Here is a 16,385-nt window from a genome sequence, read left to right on the forward strand (position 1 = left end):
TGCCTCAGTCTCCTGAGTCACTGGGATTGTAGGCTATGTGCCACCACAATGGTCAGAGGAGCCTTTTTTTTAATATTTATTTTTTAGTTATAGTTGGACATATTATACTTGGGACCTTTATTTATTTATTTTTTTAAAAGTGGTGCTAAGGATTAAACCCAGGGGTCTGCCACTGAGCAACAACCTTAGCCCAAGAAGAGCCTTTCTTCCATAGATTGAGGCAACCTCTCTTTTCAAAATAACCCAATGATGTGAACTAAAAGACCAGTCAAAGTCTATGGATATGAAACAAAAGAAATTTAATTTCAGAATATTACATAAATAGAAAAGACAATGCATATGATTGTTTCTTTATAATTACACATACATATATATATAGTAAATAAGAATGAATAAAAAATGGTGAAACTTTCTCTTAAGAAACCTTGCTTCGGTTGTTGAGCAGGTTCTTAGATAGTGCATAGACAACCCTTGCTAGGAAGACAGGACCCTGGGGTGAGGGAATGTTTTTCCCAGCAGGTTCTGCTGGTCCCTAAATATGTAAGGGGCATGTTCAATGGCTCTTTGGCTCAGGCTGTGGCCTCACATACTCCGGTTTCCATGGTAACCCAAGCACTGGGGCTATTTGTGTTCTACCTTCTCACTAGCCCTCCTCCATCAAGATCTCAGCATTAGCTGTCTGGAAGGCCAGCTTTCTACAGTTGAGTCTGCCATGGGACTAACTGCCACTGGTTCAAGAGTTTGTACATCAGAGAAACCCAAATCTGCCCCCAAAGTTTGCAATGTCCTGCTGGTGTCCAATTTTCGATCTAGGTCCTCTCCTTCAGTACAAAAGTTTCAGGGCAGAGGAGGAAAGGGACGATCTCTGCTGGGGAAAGAAGTTCTATGCAGGTGAGACTCTGAAAGGGGGCCATCAGTTTCCAGCCTCTGTGTGGGGCCCTGGAAGGAGCAAGGAAGCAGACAGAGTCTAGAGACCACGGTTCCCAAAGATGCCTCCCATGTGGCACAGCCCCAATGACCACAAGTTTCCCAAGAAAGCAGGATTTTAACCGTGTGCTACCGCAGACTCCTGTGAGGGAAGCTGACCAAAACTCCTGCTCAGGAGGGAAGAACGGCTCTGTTCTGACTCTAGGGTCAACTGGTCTCCCTGGAGGTCAACAAAACAATCACCTATGAAGCATCCAGTGGTCCCCACAGTTCATAGCCCTGAACTGCCTCATTTCCCATAGGGGTCCCCTGGTCATTCTTATCTCTTGGTGGCCATTCCAGGTAAAGAGCTCTCCTTTGTGGAAGGTCAACTGGTTCACTTATGATTCGTTACCTGCTCCTCTAACCTGTTGACACTCAAGCTGAAAGAGGTCTGATCCTCCTTCAACTGCTGCAGTGGAGTTTTTCAAACCAAATCACTATTCCCAGTGCAAAAGTCCCTTGCTATAAAAGGCTGGAAACTCAGTGCCTGTGGCTCCCACTAATTCAGCCAATGGAGCTCCTCCAGCACAGAACTGAATCAAGGAAGCGGTCTGTGTTTTCATGCTTGCACACCCTTGGCACATATACACCACCCCATACTGACATCACGTAAAACCCATGGCAGCTGACCACAGAAAGAAATAAAACTTTAAAAGCCACAAGAAGAGACACATCCAAAGAGACTGTTCCAACATGAAAAATAAACACAAATAAAACCGATTTAAAAAACATCTTATAGGTTAAAAAATTAACTAATACTGGCTCAAAAATATCTGCCCACCACATCAGAAGGGAGATCGCAACCTTCCATGGCAATGAGGAAGGGTTTTTTCTGTTTTCTATAAGATTCCATAGGATCAGAATAGTTACATATTATAAGGTAAAAGGTTATACTGCTTACTCCTCAAATGTGGTTTCCAACTGGATCACAGCTTCTATTAAAAAAAATGGCTATAATACCTTTGAATTAAGTGAAAGTATAATCAATAAATAAACAAAAAACAGACCCAAATACACACATAAACTGTTCCAGGGAACTAGCTATATAAAAGCGTGTGCATGTGGTAAACATCTCTTACCATCCTCACACCAGAACACGACCCTGGGTTACTGATTCCATTTATCCAAATAGCATCTCTTAAGTGTCAACCACCTCTCTTAAACTGAGCACAGAACTAACAGGTGACAAGGAGGTATCTGGTCACTGCTCTGCTCTACCTGATGCCAGACTTATGTTTATTTAATAGACTGCCACCCTACTCCAGGATGAAATACATTTGAAGGAATAAAGAAAGGTAGTACAGAATTAAGAAAGAACACTACTTTGATTTAGTGATACCAAAAGGAGTCTATGGGGTAAGAAACTGTTTTTTCTTAATAAGAGAAAGAAGTAATTTTAGATAAATGCAACTTTCAAGAAAAGAAGTCAAATAGAAACCTATACAGTTGAATTTGCTAATATTTTTAACAATGACCTAAAACTGCTCCAGAGAAAGGGGCTTTTAAGGGGTTAATACTCCCACGCATCTACTGTCCTTAAGCCTATTAGTAGTAAAGGCTGAATTTTAAACTTTCTTCACTATTGCTGTTACAACAGCAAAAGAAAGAGTTTAGTATAGAAGAGAGGACCAAGAGTCAGACACAAAGCCAAACTCTGCTGCCCAGAATCATCTTTTGTTTCGGCAATAATGCAGCATTTTCAATCATGTAAAAGTAGGTCAGCAAACCATATTTTGTTGGGCATCTGCTTCCCTACAGTGGCCTGACATGGGTCCAGCACACAGGGTGGGGATGGTTATGTAACTTAACACAGTCAGGCACACACCTGAACATTCTCACCTGCCACGTGCTGTTTGCCAGACAGTTAATATTTCATACAAGACTAAAGTCATGTCATTGCTCACCTCAAACATATGTGAACATACACAACCCAAAAGGCAAAAGTTCCAGCCCCATCTCCAAATTTCTCCCCAAGGCCCCTTTGATAAGGAGAGGAGAAGTGCAGCATCTGCTCTTGAGGACTGGGGAAAAGCCACAACTGCTTCCAAATAAGAACATTCTCTTCTTTAAATCGTATAGGCTCTACAGAGACTGCTGTTCACTCCTTTCTTCTGATTCCAACTTGCTCTCAGGAAAATCTAGCTGCACACCTGGTCCCTGGGAAGGTCAACAGGACTCCACCTGCAGCCAGCCTCCTAGAGCTTCCCATTGCATACAACAATTCAGCACACCTCTAGGAAGCTGTCAGTGACTTTTCTTGAGTCACAAGAATTTGGTTCAGAAGTATTCCATTGGCACCAGAGATGGTTTAGGTGAGAGGATGCTGAATGAAGGGGACAACCTCAGCAACTACACAATTATTTTTGCATCAGTGAAGAAATGGGAAGAAAAGGAAAGAGAGAGAAGTGAGGGAGTGGGGGAGGGAAAACAGTTTAAAATTAAAATCTGTTAAAATACAGTGTTGTTCTGAATTCTGCTTACAATACTGCAGGTCAAACATCCTATAATCTTAGACCCAAGAATAATAAGAAGTTTCCAAAAAAGCTACACATTCCTTGAACACAAATAAGATACTGAGGAATACAGCATCCTGAGTTAAAGAGCTATCCCAAAGCTCAAGCTGAAAAAGACCAAAAGGCTTTTAGGTTATCAAGAGCCCGTTTAGGTAACAAATGCCCCTCCCCTCCAAAAAAAATGGCTTTTAAGGCAAAGAAATAAACAAACAACAAATAAGTAAATAACAAACAACTATCCCCCAACACTGTCAAACAGATTAAAACCCCAGTTAAAATAACATCAATCCTCTAGAATTAAAAAAAAAAAAAAAATCACTGATAGTCGAGCACAAATTTCAGGTTTTTTAAAACAGAACCTGCCTAAACACACCACCTGGTTCTGTTCATTTGCTACACTGTATAAGCCAGGTGGCTGGTTAGTGGTTTCCCCATAATATTAAAAAGAGAAAGCAAGGGAGAACAGCTTGCTCCCTCAGGAGGCACAGCTTGCCAGCATCATCCAGTGAGCAGGATTAGAGTGTCAGTCAGGTCACAGTGTTAGTTGGCTTTCTCAATTCAAAAATGCAGCAAGCTAGCTGCAAGTCCAGCTTCATTGTGTGCATTAAAAAACAAAAAAGAAACTGGCCCACTAAAGAGAAAATTCTGGGTGGATGACTGGAGATTCTTCAGAGGAATCCTAGGTTGAAGGAAAACAACAGCATTAGACACATGTATAAATATTTCATTTTACAAACATCCCACCCCAAAACTATGGGAATCTATACTAAACACTTTATACAAACTGAAAGTTAAAGAATTTAATTGAGAACTTGATTCTCTACCAAGTAAACATCACCTGTCTGTTTGACCTAACCCTAGTTCATTAAGTCATCTTAATGGCACTCACATGTACCACTTAGTAGGTACATATTTAGTGCTGGGTGCTGCTCTAAGTTCTTTATGTGCATTTTTCTCATTTCTCCTCAAAACTAGCTGCACATGAAACAATGATCCTGCCATTTTACAGATGAAAGATCTGCAACTTACACCAGTGATTTGTCCTAGGACATACAGCTATTAAGCAGCAAAGCAGGGGACTGGACCCAAGCATTAAATGAATACAGAGCTCAAGCTCTCACACCTCTACCCCTCTTATTAGTGAGTGTGTGCTGAACACTTAATAGAACAAGGCACTGTCATCATTGCGAGACAGAGAATAACAGAAGACAGAGGCCACAAATACTTAAGTCTGACCCTTGTCTCCCAGAAAAGAAACCAGATAGAAATAAGACAACACATGTAAAGTGAATAACCACAAATCACACTGTTTCCAGTTTAGTAGCATCAGAGTTCAAAGGAAAAAAGTAATTCTATCTGGCTGGGTTAGACAGAGAAGGTTTCAAAGAGGATCTGGGGTTTCAAGCTGAACCTTAAAGAACAGGTAAGATTGTGACTACTGAAAATAACATTACTTTTAAATTCCATTAATAAATACAGGCTAAGTCAGTTGTTCCCATTTAGGAATGACTTTTCCCCCTCAAGAGACATTTAGTAATGTCTGAAGGCATTTTGGTTGTCACAACTAGTATCTAGTGGGTAGAAGCCAGAGATGCTGTTGAACATCATACAATGCACAGGGAAGCCCCACAACAAAAAATTAAGTGACCCAAAATGACAATAGTACCAAGGCTGAGAAACCCTTTGCTAAATAGAAGTCTTTGGGGATTATGTTGTTGATGGTGCTAATAAAATTGCATTATCTTCTTCAAAGAACATTTGTTATTTTTATAAACATCAGTACCAAAACAAACAAACTTAGGACTGTATTCATTGTTATGTTAAAGAAACACACTGCAGGCTCTTGGATCTGCAGACTTGGAGACGTTTAGACCTGGAGATGCTGGTTTGAGCATAGTCAACAGAGCACAGAACTGGGCTGGAGAAGCAGACCAAGCTACTAAGAGGAGGAAAAAAAAAACAAGAGGAGAGAAGAGCAGAGAAGACAGTTTTTTTAAAACAACAAGAGAAGAAGACGAGGGCTAGGAAGATGACAGTAAGCTACTACAGACAAAAGAAAAATAAAGAAAAAAAGAGGAAAACAAGAATAGCTAGCACCATAATAGCAAGAAAGGACAGAGGAAGTGACCAGAGACAGGATAGAGTGATAATGCCTGGCCTGAAGGTCATTCATTTTCTGTGCATCTATATCTTTCTGAACCACTATCATTTTTGAGAATCTAACAAAAACTATAGGTTCTCTCCCCAAGAAAAATGCACACATTAACTCACATAAAAGAGTGCAACAATAATGCCAGGGCCTTTATTAGACCCCTTAGGAAGGCCCCTGCTCTAAAACTCCTCAATAAAATAGTAAACTGGCTGATTTGTTAAATTCATTTCTTTCTTTCCAAAATAGAGTTCTCAAGATAGAAAGACTTATTATTTCCTGCTTATCTTCAAAAATGATAGCAACTAAAGCTGTAATAGATACAAAACAACATATCCTTCAAAAATAACTTATACTTGGTTTTGACTCATGGACATACAGATAGAAATATTTAGACATAAATAACTCAAACGCTGTTCTTGCTGCAGTCAGACAGCCCTTGCCTCAAAGTCAGAAGCAAGAAGGAAAGAAACATGAGCTCAGATAATTCATTCAAAGATAAGAAGACTATAGTGAAATCTAATTTTCTAGATAAGAATGAAGATTAATCCACAAGGATTGGGCTTTTGTTCTCTTCCTACTTCTGATGTCTCAAACAGTAATTATGCTCATGTCTCAGTAGTAAAACAAGCATGTTAAGCTAGAGATCATCTATATATAGCCAGGCCAGCTCTCATCTGGTTTTCCTCAGTAACAACTATTACAACTTAATAATAATAAGGCCTTAATAATTATAATGTACTTCTAAAAATATTATTTCAATTGAGTCTCGTGATAAATCTGTCAAGTAGGTTTAATTACAGGATAAATATCCCTTATCCAAAATTCTTGGAACCAGAAGTTTCAGACTTGGGGGATTTTCAGATTTTATCAGTTGAATATCCCTAATCCAAAACTCTAAAAGTCAGAATGCACACTGGGCATGGTGGCACACTTCTGTAATCCCAGTAGCTTGGGAGGCTGAGGCAGGAGGATTGCAAGTTCAAAGCCAGCCTCAGCAATTCAGCAAGGCCCTAAGTAACTCAGTGAGACCCTGTCTCTAAAATACAAAAAAAGGCTGGGGATGTGCTTCAGTGTGCTCCAGGACCAAAATAAAAAATAAAAATAAAAGTCAGGGGTAAGCATGTGTGAAAAAACTAACTGGTTTTGAGTCTCAGCACCGCATATAAATAAAATAAAGATCCATCAACAACTGAAAAAAAATTTTAAAAACTGCTTGGGGATAATTTCAGATTTTGAAGGCTGATTTCAGCTTTCTAAATTTAAATTAAGGATGCTACTCCTGTATTATCCTCATTTTCAGAGGAGAAAATTGGAATTCAGAGAGAATGAGTGGTTTTCCTTGGTCAGAGGAATAAGGACTCAAATAAGGACCAACACAAATCACAGTCTTTCCAGTGAACTACCAACTCTTTCAGAGAAAAGCACAGCAGTTGCCAGAAGAACCTGGAACAATCAGCAGTCTCACCATTAAACAATCCTTTCAGGACTAAACAGCCTCAAAAAACATGTGGTATACAATTTTCAGAGTCCTATAACATCGGACAAGTTTTGCTGATCAAGGCTGACAACTACACAGAAAAGGAACATACCATTCCATCAGCATGCACCAAGCACTTGTTGTTGGTCTCATAAATCACTTACATTTTTTTTTTAAAGTTGCTTAGCAAATATTCTTAAGGTAACTTATACATATGTCCTGTCGGTCCAAGCAGGCAGGGACGAGGTAGATCTGTTTGAAGCTCTACCTCTTGGCATCTGGGGCAGTACTGAGTAGCATACCCATCTCATGAAAGAATTCAACACAAGGACCTGGCCTTGTCATTTTTACATTTCACCTATCTCCAAATATACCACCCCTGGGAATTCAAAAACTGCCATTTGACTAAATAGGTACATTCAGCAAGAACAGACAATAAGTACAATTAGTACCTTTTTTCCCCTCTTTCTTTCCCTCAGACCATTTCAATTTTGTTGGAGTCATCATAATAGTTGGAGAGCCAGAAAATACCTGAAACAAGAAAATTTTATGAAGGTTTAAATGTTCTAGTGTCAGTGCTTATAGATATACTTTACTAACAGAATATTTTTTCCCCCAGTTCTGGGGATTTATCACTGAGCCACAGCCCCAGCCCTTTTTTTACTTTGAGATATGTCTTATTAAGTTGTGTAGGGCCTTGCTGAGCTGCTGAGACTGGCTTTGAACTTGCAAGCCTCCTACCTCAGCCTCCTGAGTGGCTAGAATTACAGGCATGTGCCATCATTCCCAGCTAACAGAGGAATTATTTACATTCAATTTCAATGTGAAGAGTTTTACTGAGACTGATGATTTGCATCTCATTAATCTTAACTGATTTACTGGTAGCTTAACCAGGCAGCCAGGTTGGGGACACCCTGAAGGACTACCCCACAGGTAAAATGCACAGCCAAGGAGGCCTGGCTCAAATGTTACCTTCCCTGTGGAATCTCTCAACACTTAATTACGGAACTGCTGAACCATATTGGTCACTTAATGCTTGTGAATAGTTATAGTCTTCTTGAACTTAAAATATGCTTACTGAGAGCTGGAGTTGTAGCTCAGTGGTAGAGTATTTGTCTAGCATGTGTGAGGCACTGGGTTCAATCCTCAGTACCACACACAAAAATAAGTAAATAAAGATCTATTGACAACTAAAAAATATTTTTAAAAAAATATGTTTGCTGAATGATCTTAAAAACTATAGAAAGACGATATCAGCATATGAAAGAATTAACTGAAAAAAAGCATAACTGAATGGCCCAGAGTAACACAGTAAAACAAATGACTGTATATCAATTTTTTTCCAAACGTAAGTTTGTCATGGTTGGTGTGTGCCTATAACCCTAGTTATTGAGGAGGCTGAAACAGGAGAATTATGAGTTCAAGGCCAGCCTCAACAACATATTGAGATCCAATCAACCAAAGAAAAAGAAGAAGAAAAAAAAAAAAAAACACAAGCTCTCTACAAATGTGCACATACAGAGAGAAAGTACACAAAATAGCATTTTACTAAGTTTAGGTTCTCTTTGCTGTCTCTCTTCAATTCATCCACAGCCACAGATTCTCTCGAAGGGTACTTGTTTTTCTTTTCTGACATCATCTGATTTCCCAGGACTTTGCGCTGATTTAGGAAAAGAAAATAATTAATTTACAAACATTTATTGTAGCTATCTTGGCCTTTAAACTACATTACTACATTTCCTATCATTAAAAAAAAAAAAAAAAACTCATTATTCTGTTAACTTCTTCAAAGATCCTCCCAGGCTCTCTCATAAAAGGGAAACCAAAACATATCAAAACACCTGAAATCATTGCTCTTCTTTAAATGAACACTTTTCCTCCACATTTAAAAGGGCTGACATTAGAAGAAACTTTATAGTTCACTTAAATCACAGACCACAAGCAAACTGCAGTGTGCCTCTAAAACCATAAAAGAAATGCCTGTTACTTACCAGTATAGTTTTCTCCCCAAAGATGTGTTATCTCTAGCAGCTGTCAAGAGTCCCCTCCCCTCCCCATAACAGGATATGGAGACTGGTCTATAGGATTTTGCTTCCTTGTCATCTCCTCACACAGGACTGGAAAATTTGGAGGAATTCTATTAAGAGTTCCTAATAAAGCCACAAGAGGGTACAGGACTTCTTAAGAAGATCACATGACTATACTGATATTCAAAGCACAGCTAAAAGCCCTTTCATCTCTGAACAGCTTGAAAGCTCATGTAACCTACTGTAACAGCTAATGGTGACAATACTAAGATCTTTGAATAAAACTTTCCTTTTTTTCCCCATTGGATAATAAATGTGCATTAAAAAAAGAATACATCAAAACTAAAACATCAAACTTTACACTAGAAATATCAGCAGCAATATTCAAAACAGTCTGATGTAATAATTTATTTAAATTATTTACATGAGGCATTCTGGAGGAAAAATATCCTAGCCAAAAAGAAAGATCAGAGCAGGATTTTTTTTTTTTTGGGGGGGGGGCAGGGGCAGGGGGCAGTTATACCTTAAGCAGATGAGAAATGTTTAAATTTATTTTTTAATTTTAAAGAAAACAGGATAGAGCCAGTCAAACTGCAGCCCTTTTGAAAAAGATGCTGGTACACAGACTATATGCTTTGAATGAGGAAGCATGTCCTCTAAACACTGCTGCACTGAGATTAGTTAGCTATAGGACAAAACCAATGCCATGGAAAACCAAGTGAAGAACTGAAAAGAACCCAGGTCTTTGGGAACTTATTTTTGTGTACTGGGAATTGAACCCAGGTGTGCTATAGCACTGAGCCACATCCAGGAACAGTGGCACATGCTTATAATCCCAGCAGCTGGAGAGGCTGAAGCAGGAGGATCTCCAGTTCAAAGCCAGCCTCAGCAACTTAGTGAGGCCCTAAGCAACTCAACGAGATCCTGCCTCTAAATAAAAATACTTTTTTAAAAAATTTATCTTTTAGTTTTAGGTGGACACAATATCTTTATTTTATTTTTATGTGGTGCTGAAGATCAAACCCAGTGCCCTATAAAAATACTTTAAAAAGGAATGTGGCTCAGTGGTAAAATCCCTGGGTTAAATCCTGGATACAAAAAAAAAAAAAAAAATTTCTTCATTTATAACAAACACTTTGGCTCTCTAATTTATAAAAATTTGTTAACACTATGTTTTAAATGTTTTATCCTGATAGAATTATAAGCTCTTTATAAAGTTCTAAATTCTCTTATAGTAAAGAAGTGGGCAGCTGCTAAGAGAATACTATATTTACATTTCCAGCAACAATTAGCAATGCACCTAAAGCTAACTCACAAAGACAGAAAACTATAGCATCTAACTTCAAAGAAACATGGTGGTATGAAGTACATTCAGTGTTGTCCAACCATAAACCCACCATTCACAACTTTTTCATCCTCTTGAACAGAAATTCTATATCATTAATGACTACACACATTCCCCCATCCCCAGCCCTATTTTGTATTTTATTTAGAGACAGGGTCTCACTCAGTTGCTTAGCACCTTGCTTTTGCTAAGGCTAACTTTAAACTCTTGATCCTCCTGCCTCAAACTTGCGAGCTGCTGGGATTACAAGCACGCACCATTGCACCTGGCTATGAAGCTGGTTTTTGCTGTTGAGTTATAGATGTGTGTTATATATTTGGGATAGTAACTCCTAACCAGGTAATATAATTTGCAAATATTGTCTCCCATTCCATGGGTTAACTTTACACTCTACTGAAAGCAAACTTTGACATCAAGAAGGCCCAATATACCAGAAGCTGCTGACCCCAGCAGATCAGCATTAAAAGTGAATTCTATACTTTTACAAATTGTAACAAAAATCAAAATTAGGGTTAAAACCAGCACAGTAGCACACGCCTACAATCCCAGCAGCTTTGGAGGCTGAAGCAGGAGGATCATGAGTTCAAAACCAGACCTGGCAATGGTGAGGCACTAAGCAAATCAGTGAGATCCTGTCTCCAAATAAAATACAAAATAGGGCTGGGGATGTGGCTCAGTGGTCAAGTGCTCCTGAGTTTACTCCCCAGTACCACTCTCCCTACTGCCCCCACAACAACAACAACAACAAAAAAAACTAGGGTTAAATCAGTCTGTAACTGCTAATCACTGCAGCTTAAAGGGGGGGGGGGGAATTGCAAGTTTTGGTTGCTTTTTGATGTTACCAAGGATTGAACCCAGGGGTGTTTACCACCAGTAAACATCCCCAGCCCTTTTTTAAATTTTTTTGTCTTGAGACAGTATCTCCCTTAGTTGCCCAGGCTGGCCTTGAACTTTCAATCCTCTTGCCTCAGCCTAAGTAGCTGAGATTACAGGCATGCACCATCATGCCCACCACAAGGGATTTTTTAAAATATATATTTTTTAATTGTTGATGGACTTTTATTTTATTCATTTATTTATATGTGGTGCTGAGAATTGAGCCCACTGCCTCACACATGTGAGGCAAATGCTCTACCCCTGAGCCACAACCCGAGCCCAAAGTATGCATTTTTTTTAAAGAGAGAGAATTTTTTTTAATATTTATTTTTCAGTTTTCAGTAGAACAACATCTTTATTTTATTTTTTTATGTGGTGCTGAGGATCGAACCCAGCACCCCGTGCATGCCAGGTGAGTGCATTACCGCTTGAGTCACATCCCCAGCCCCCAAGGTATGCATTTTTTAAAACATAAACTTGAAGCTTTAATCAAAGGGTTCCTTAATGTTACTGAATTTTTTATATCTTAATAATGCTAAAACAATTTTTAAAAGAAAAATAGGCTGGGAGTGATGGCACGCTGATATGATTCCAATGGCTCAGGAGGCTGAGGCTGGATGATTCCAAGTTGGAGGCCCTCCTCAGCAACCCTGTCTCAAAATGAAAAATATAAAATGGGCTTGGTGTGGTGGCACATACTTATAATCCCAGTGATTTAGGAGGTGAAGATCTCAAGTTTGAGGCCAGCCTGGGCAATTTGGCAAGACCCTCAGCAACTTAAGATCCTGTCTCAAAAGTTAAAAAACTAAAAGAACTAGGGATGATAGCCCCTGGAAAGGAGGAAGTAAAGAAGACAGAACAAAATACCTCTCAGGTTAACCAGAACCTTGCCTTAGTTTATGCATGGAAATTTGAACCCCATATCCAAGTTATCTACTGCCACCTTATGGCAATATTTTTCAACTACAAGTCCAGATCATCTGTGAAGACTTAATGAATCTGCAAATAAGGTCATGGCAGCAAAAGCACAGAAATATATTTTATATTCATTCTAAAAGTAAGATTTTTAGTAAATTTGATACAAGGGAAGAGAATACAACAACAGTAAAAAAAAATAAGTTTACCAAAATTGAGGTAATAAAAATTCACTAGCCTAATAGAAATCCATTTTTTTCTAACAATGTCCCCAATCTCTCAACTTCCTCACTGTCTCCATGGGTTTATCAAATTGAATAAAGAAGTTTACTATAAAGCAGGTCAGAAAGCAAAAGAGACCATCCACATTGCTCAGGAATGAGAACTCTGTCCTCAGCCCCAGAAGAGAAGGAAGAACCTTTATTTCTTTTGCACCAGAGAACCCCATCTCTGATTTAAAACACAGCAAAATGTTTTGAAAAATAAAAGCCTTTCCAAATCCTACCTTTACCCCTTATAAATTAATCCATTAAAGGAGTCCAAGGACTAAAGAAACCTATTTATGCATAAGAAAAAGTCAGACTGTTATAGTTCCTCACAATCATTACTGAAAAAGACAGCACAGCATACCTACCTTAATAAGCCCACTGAAGGAACGGGAACGGGCTCTCTTTTGTACCCGGGGAGTGGAAGGTTCTCGCCCTGGTGTCTGAGTCAAAGACTGCTTTTGAAACTAAAAGAAAATACAGAGAACATTTTATTAATATTCTCGTAGTGTATATACCCAAAACTCCAGGAATAAATGAGTCTGCATGTATACATCAGTAGGTCATCAAGCAAATTACAAAGGCAGAAACAGTGGCCTGGAATGCAGCCATTGATAGAAATAGAATGGGTAAGGCCCTAGATGTGAAAGGCCCTGGGTTCCATCCCCAGCACACAAAAAACAAAAGCAGAAATAATATTTCCAAAAAGAAGTGAAAATATAGGGCTGGGATTATGACTCAGCGGTAGAGCGCTCGCCTAGCATGGGCGGGACCCGGGTTCTATCCTCAGCACCACATAAAAATAAAGGCATTGTGTTATGTCCATCTACACCTAAAAAAAATAAATATTAAAAAAAAAGAAATAAAAATATATTAAGTTACTCTGAATAGTACTATTTTTCCTATTCCTTGAATGTGAAATTATAATCTGCCGCAGTCTAGCTGGGCACAAAATCACGAGCCACTCACAGCCTTGTAGATTCAAACAGCAATTCTTTATTCCCGAACTCACACCAACACTCTACAAGCACGTTCTGGGGAAAATCCACACTTCCACTGGGCTCTGCATCCCAAAATACTCTGTGAATCCCGCGAGAACTCAACGGGAACTCAAGGAGCGGGGAGGCGCCTGAGGCAGCAGGATAGGCCCTATTCCCAGCAGGAATCACCTTAAACCTGGAACCGCCCTAAACCCTGATCCGCCCTAAACCCAGATCCGCCCTAAACCCAGATCCGCCCTGGTCCTTGAGCAAGGTCACCTTTCATGCAATGTCACTGCAAATGACCTGGGTCCAAGGCAAGCCCATTTCCTCAATGGAGAGTCCTCCCTCTAAGCAACATGGGGTAGGCTGTCAAGGAAATTGCCATGCGTCATTCTTACTTAGCTATGGCTCTCAGCAATAATCCCTATAAATTTTAAAATATTTTTTTAGTTGTCAATGGATCTTTTAATTTATTTATTCATATGTGGTGCTGAGGATCGAATCCAGGGCCTCACACATGCCAGGCAAGCGCTCTACCACAACTCCAGCCCCTATTACCCCTATTTTACAGATAAGGACATTGAGAATTGGAGAGCTTATGGAATTCTCCCAAGAGCTCCTGCTAGTAAATAACAAAATTTTTTTTTGCATAAAACATTTTAACATAGTTATTGGCACAACCTAAAGCAGTCCTCAATTTAACATAAGTTGCATACAGAATTTTTTAAGTTATTAAAGCTGTTTAAATAGAATTCATTATTATCATCAAAGAATAATAGATCAGAACACAAACTTCCAATTCTATGAACATGAGTTCTTTGTATGGAGGAATCTAAGGTGGAAAAAGGGAAGACATGAGACACTGTATAGTCTTAAAGTTTTAATATAGTGCCTAACTAAAGAATTTACTCTTCTGCCCTTTCTAACTAAACTTTTTACAATTCTCAATTGTAAACTTATATGTTTTTATCAGTTCAGATTCTGGAGGTTTAAAAAGTTTTAGATATGGGTACTAAGAAGTTTTCAAAATTAATTATCTCAGAAAACAAATATTTAGTTACCTCTAGTTATCTAGTAAGGATTCTTCCTGAAAATACTGGAACCCATGAAAACCCATCATTTCTGATAAATGTTGGCAAAGGTACAATAAAATGGTTATCATTATTGTACATCCAGTGAAAAGCATTAATTGATAAAATGTTCTGGGAAGCTCTTTAGCAAGGAGTATTCAGATCCTTTTACAAATGCATGTTATGGGGTCTGGGGCTATAGCTCAGTAGTAGAACACTTGCCTTGCAAGTGTGAGGCACTGGGTTCAATCCTCAGCACCACATAAAAATAAATAAAGATACATCTATAACTAAAAATATATATATATTTCTTAAAACATGTATATTATGGGCTGGGGTTGTGGCTCAGCAGTAGAATGCTTGCCTATCATGTGCAAGGCCCTGGGTTCAATCCTCAGCACCACATAAAAATAAATAAATAAATAAAATACAGGTATTGTGTCCAACTACAACTAAAAATAAATATTTTTAAAAAATGCATATTATGAAGTATGTACCACTTACAAGGTGTTCTTATCAGAAAAGAACTGAATTGGAATCAGATCAAGCCCCCAGAAATAAATCTAACTACCACATTATAGTAAATATAGAGGACTGTTGGATATATTATATAATACCATAGGGATGCAATCAGTAAAATCCAGACTCTGGGGAATAAACAATTTGGTTTCTTCCACAAATGAAATTCAAATAAAGAGAAATGGAGAATGTGTATGCATGTGTAAACATGTATTAATGCAAAGGGGTACCCTAGATTAGATCCTTACAACAGAAAAAGGGCATTAATAAAAAGACTGATAAAATCTGAATAAAGACTACAGTGTTAACAAAAATGTGGTACATTAAATGTTAGTTTCCTAGTTGGATAATATGGAACTGGGTGAAAAGTATGTGGACACTCTATTAACTTTGTAACTTTTCTCTAAATCTAAAATTATTTCAGATTTAAAAGTTTATTCAAACAAATACTGACTTTTTTTTCAGGGGGAAAAAAGAGGGAAGGGACATATATCAGTCAAAACTAATAATGCTGCACATCCTTTGGTCATACTTTTTCAAGGAAATGATACACAATGAAATACTTATGAAAAAAAATTTATAAACTAAAAAACAATCTAATTTCCCCAATATGTCCAATAGTAGGCAAACTGTCCATAAATTCGGTTACATAGGATGTATTATGCAAACACTTCAAATGTTCATAACCTTTCAATGGACATAGAAAATGTCTGTGATATAAAGTTAAAGGGTAGAATATAAAACTAAATATATTTTAAGTAACAAAGAAATGTAAAATATATATTCAGGAAGAAAAACTCTAGGAAGAAATACTCCAAAATGGTTATCTCTGGATATGATAGGTTCCTTTTATTTTCTCCTTTATATTCTTATAGAGGTTTTGATGTTTCTATAGTGAGCACATTATTTTTAATAATCATAGAGGAAAAAATATATAGTAAAATTTTTTTTTCAAAAAGATATGGGAGTATCTAAAATGAATGGAAGGAGTTTGCAAGCATTTATGGAAATATGCTTATGCTCAGTTTGGTGAAAAAAAAGAGAGATTAAAAAAAGTTTATCACATGATCATAACTATATAAAAATATACCATAGGAAAAAGTCTAAAAGAAGTGTTCAAAATATAAACACTGGTGGAATGAGTGATTTTTTTTTTAACCCTTCTCTATAACTTCCTATTTTTCTAAGAACAGCAAAAATAATGTCTTTTCCTATGTACTGTCTTTAACTGTCAGTACTCTTGAGAGAATCCATTACACCTGTCCTTATGAAA

The 16,385-nt window shown here is 38.0% G+C and overlaps 1 protein-coding gene across 1 annotated transcript in view; it reads right to left on the minus strand.

Annotated features, from left to right (window-relative positions):
* Positions 1-366: 366 nt before the first annotated feature.
* The window catches only part of Arhgap19 (Rho GTPase activating protein 19), a 50,205-nt gene continuing 34,186 nt past the window's right edge, over positions 367-16,385 (minus strand). Inside the window, exons 9-12 of the mRNA XM_076834241.1 lie at positions 12,909-13,007; positions 8,661-8,771; positions 7,564-7,642; positions 367-4,161 (exon numbers count right to left, since the gene is read on the minus strand). Coding sequence (XP_076690356.1) covers positions 4,151-4,161; positions 7,564-7,642; positions 8,661-8,771; positions 12,909-13,007 — 300 coding nt within the window. The 3' untranslated portion in view covers positions 367-4,150. The remainder of the gene's footprint in view (positions 4,162-7,563; positions 7,643-8,660; positions 8,772-12,908; positions 13,008-16,385) is intronic.

Source organism: Callospermophilus lateralis, chromosome 15 (assembly GCF_048772815.1).
Source record: "Callospermophilus lateralis isolate mCalLat2 chromosome 15, mCalLat2.hap1, whole genome shotgun sequence".
NCBI classification, from domain to species: Eukaryota; Metazoa; Chordata; class Mammalia; order Rodentia; family Sciuridae; genus Callospermophilus; species Callospermophilus lateralis.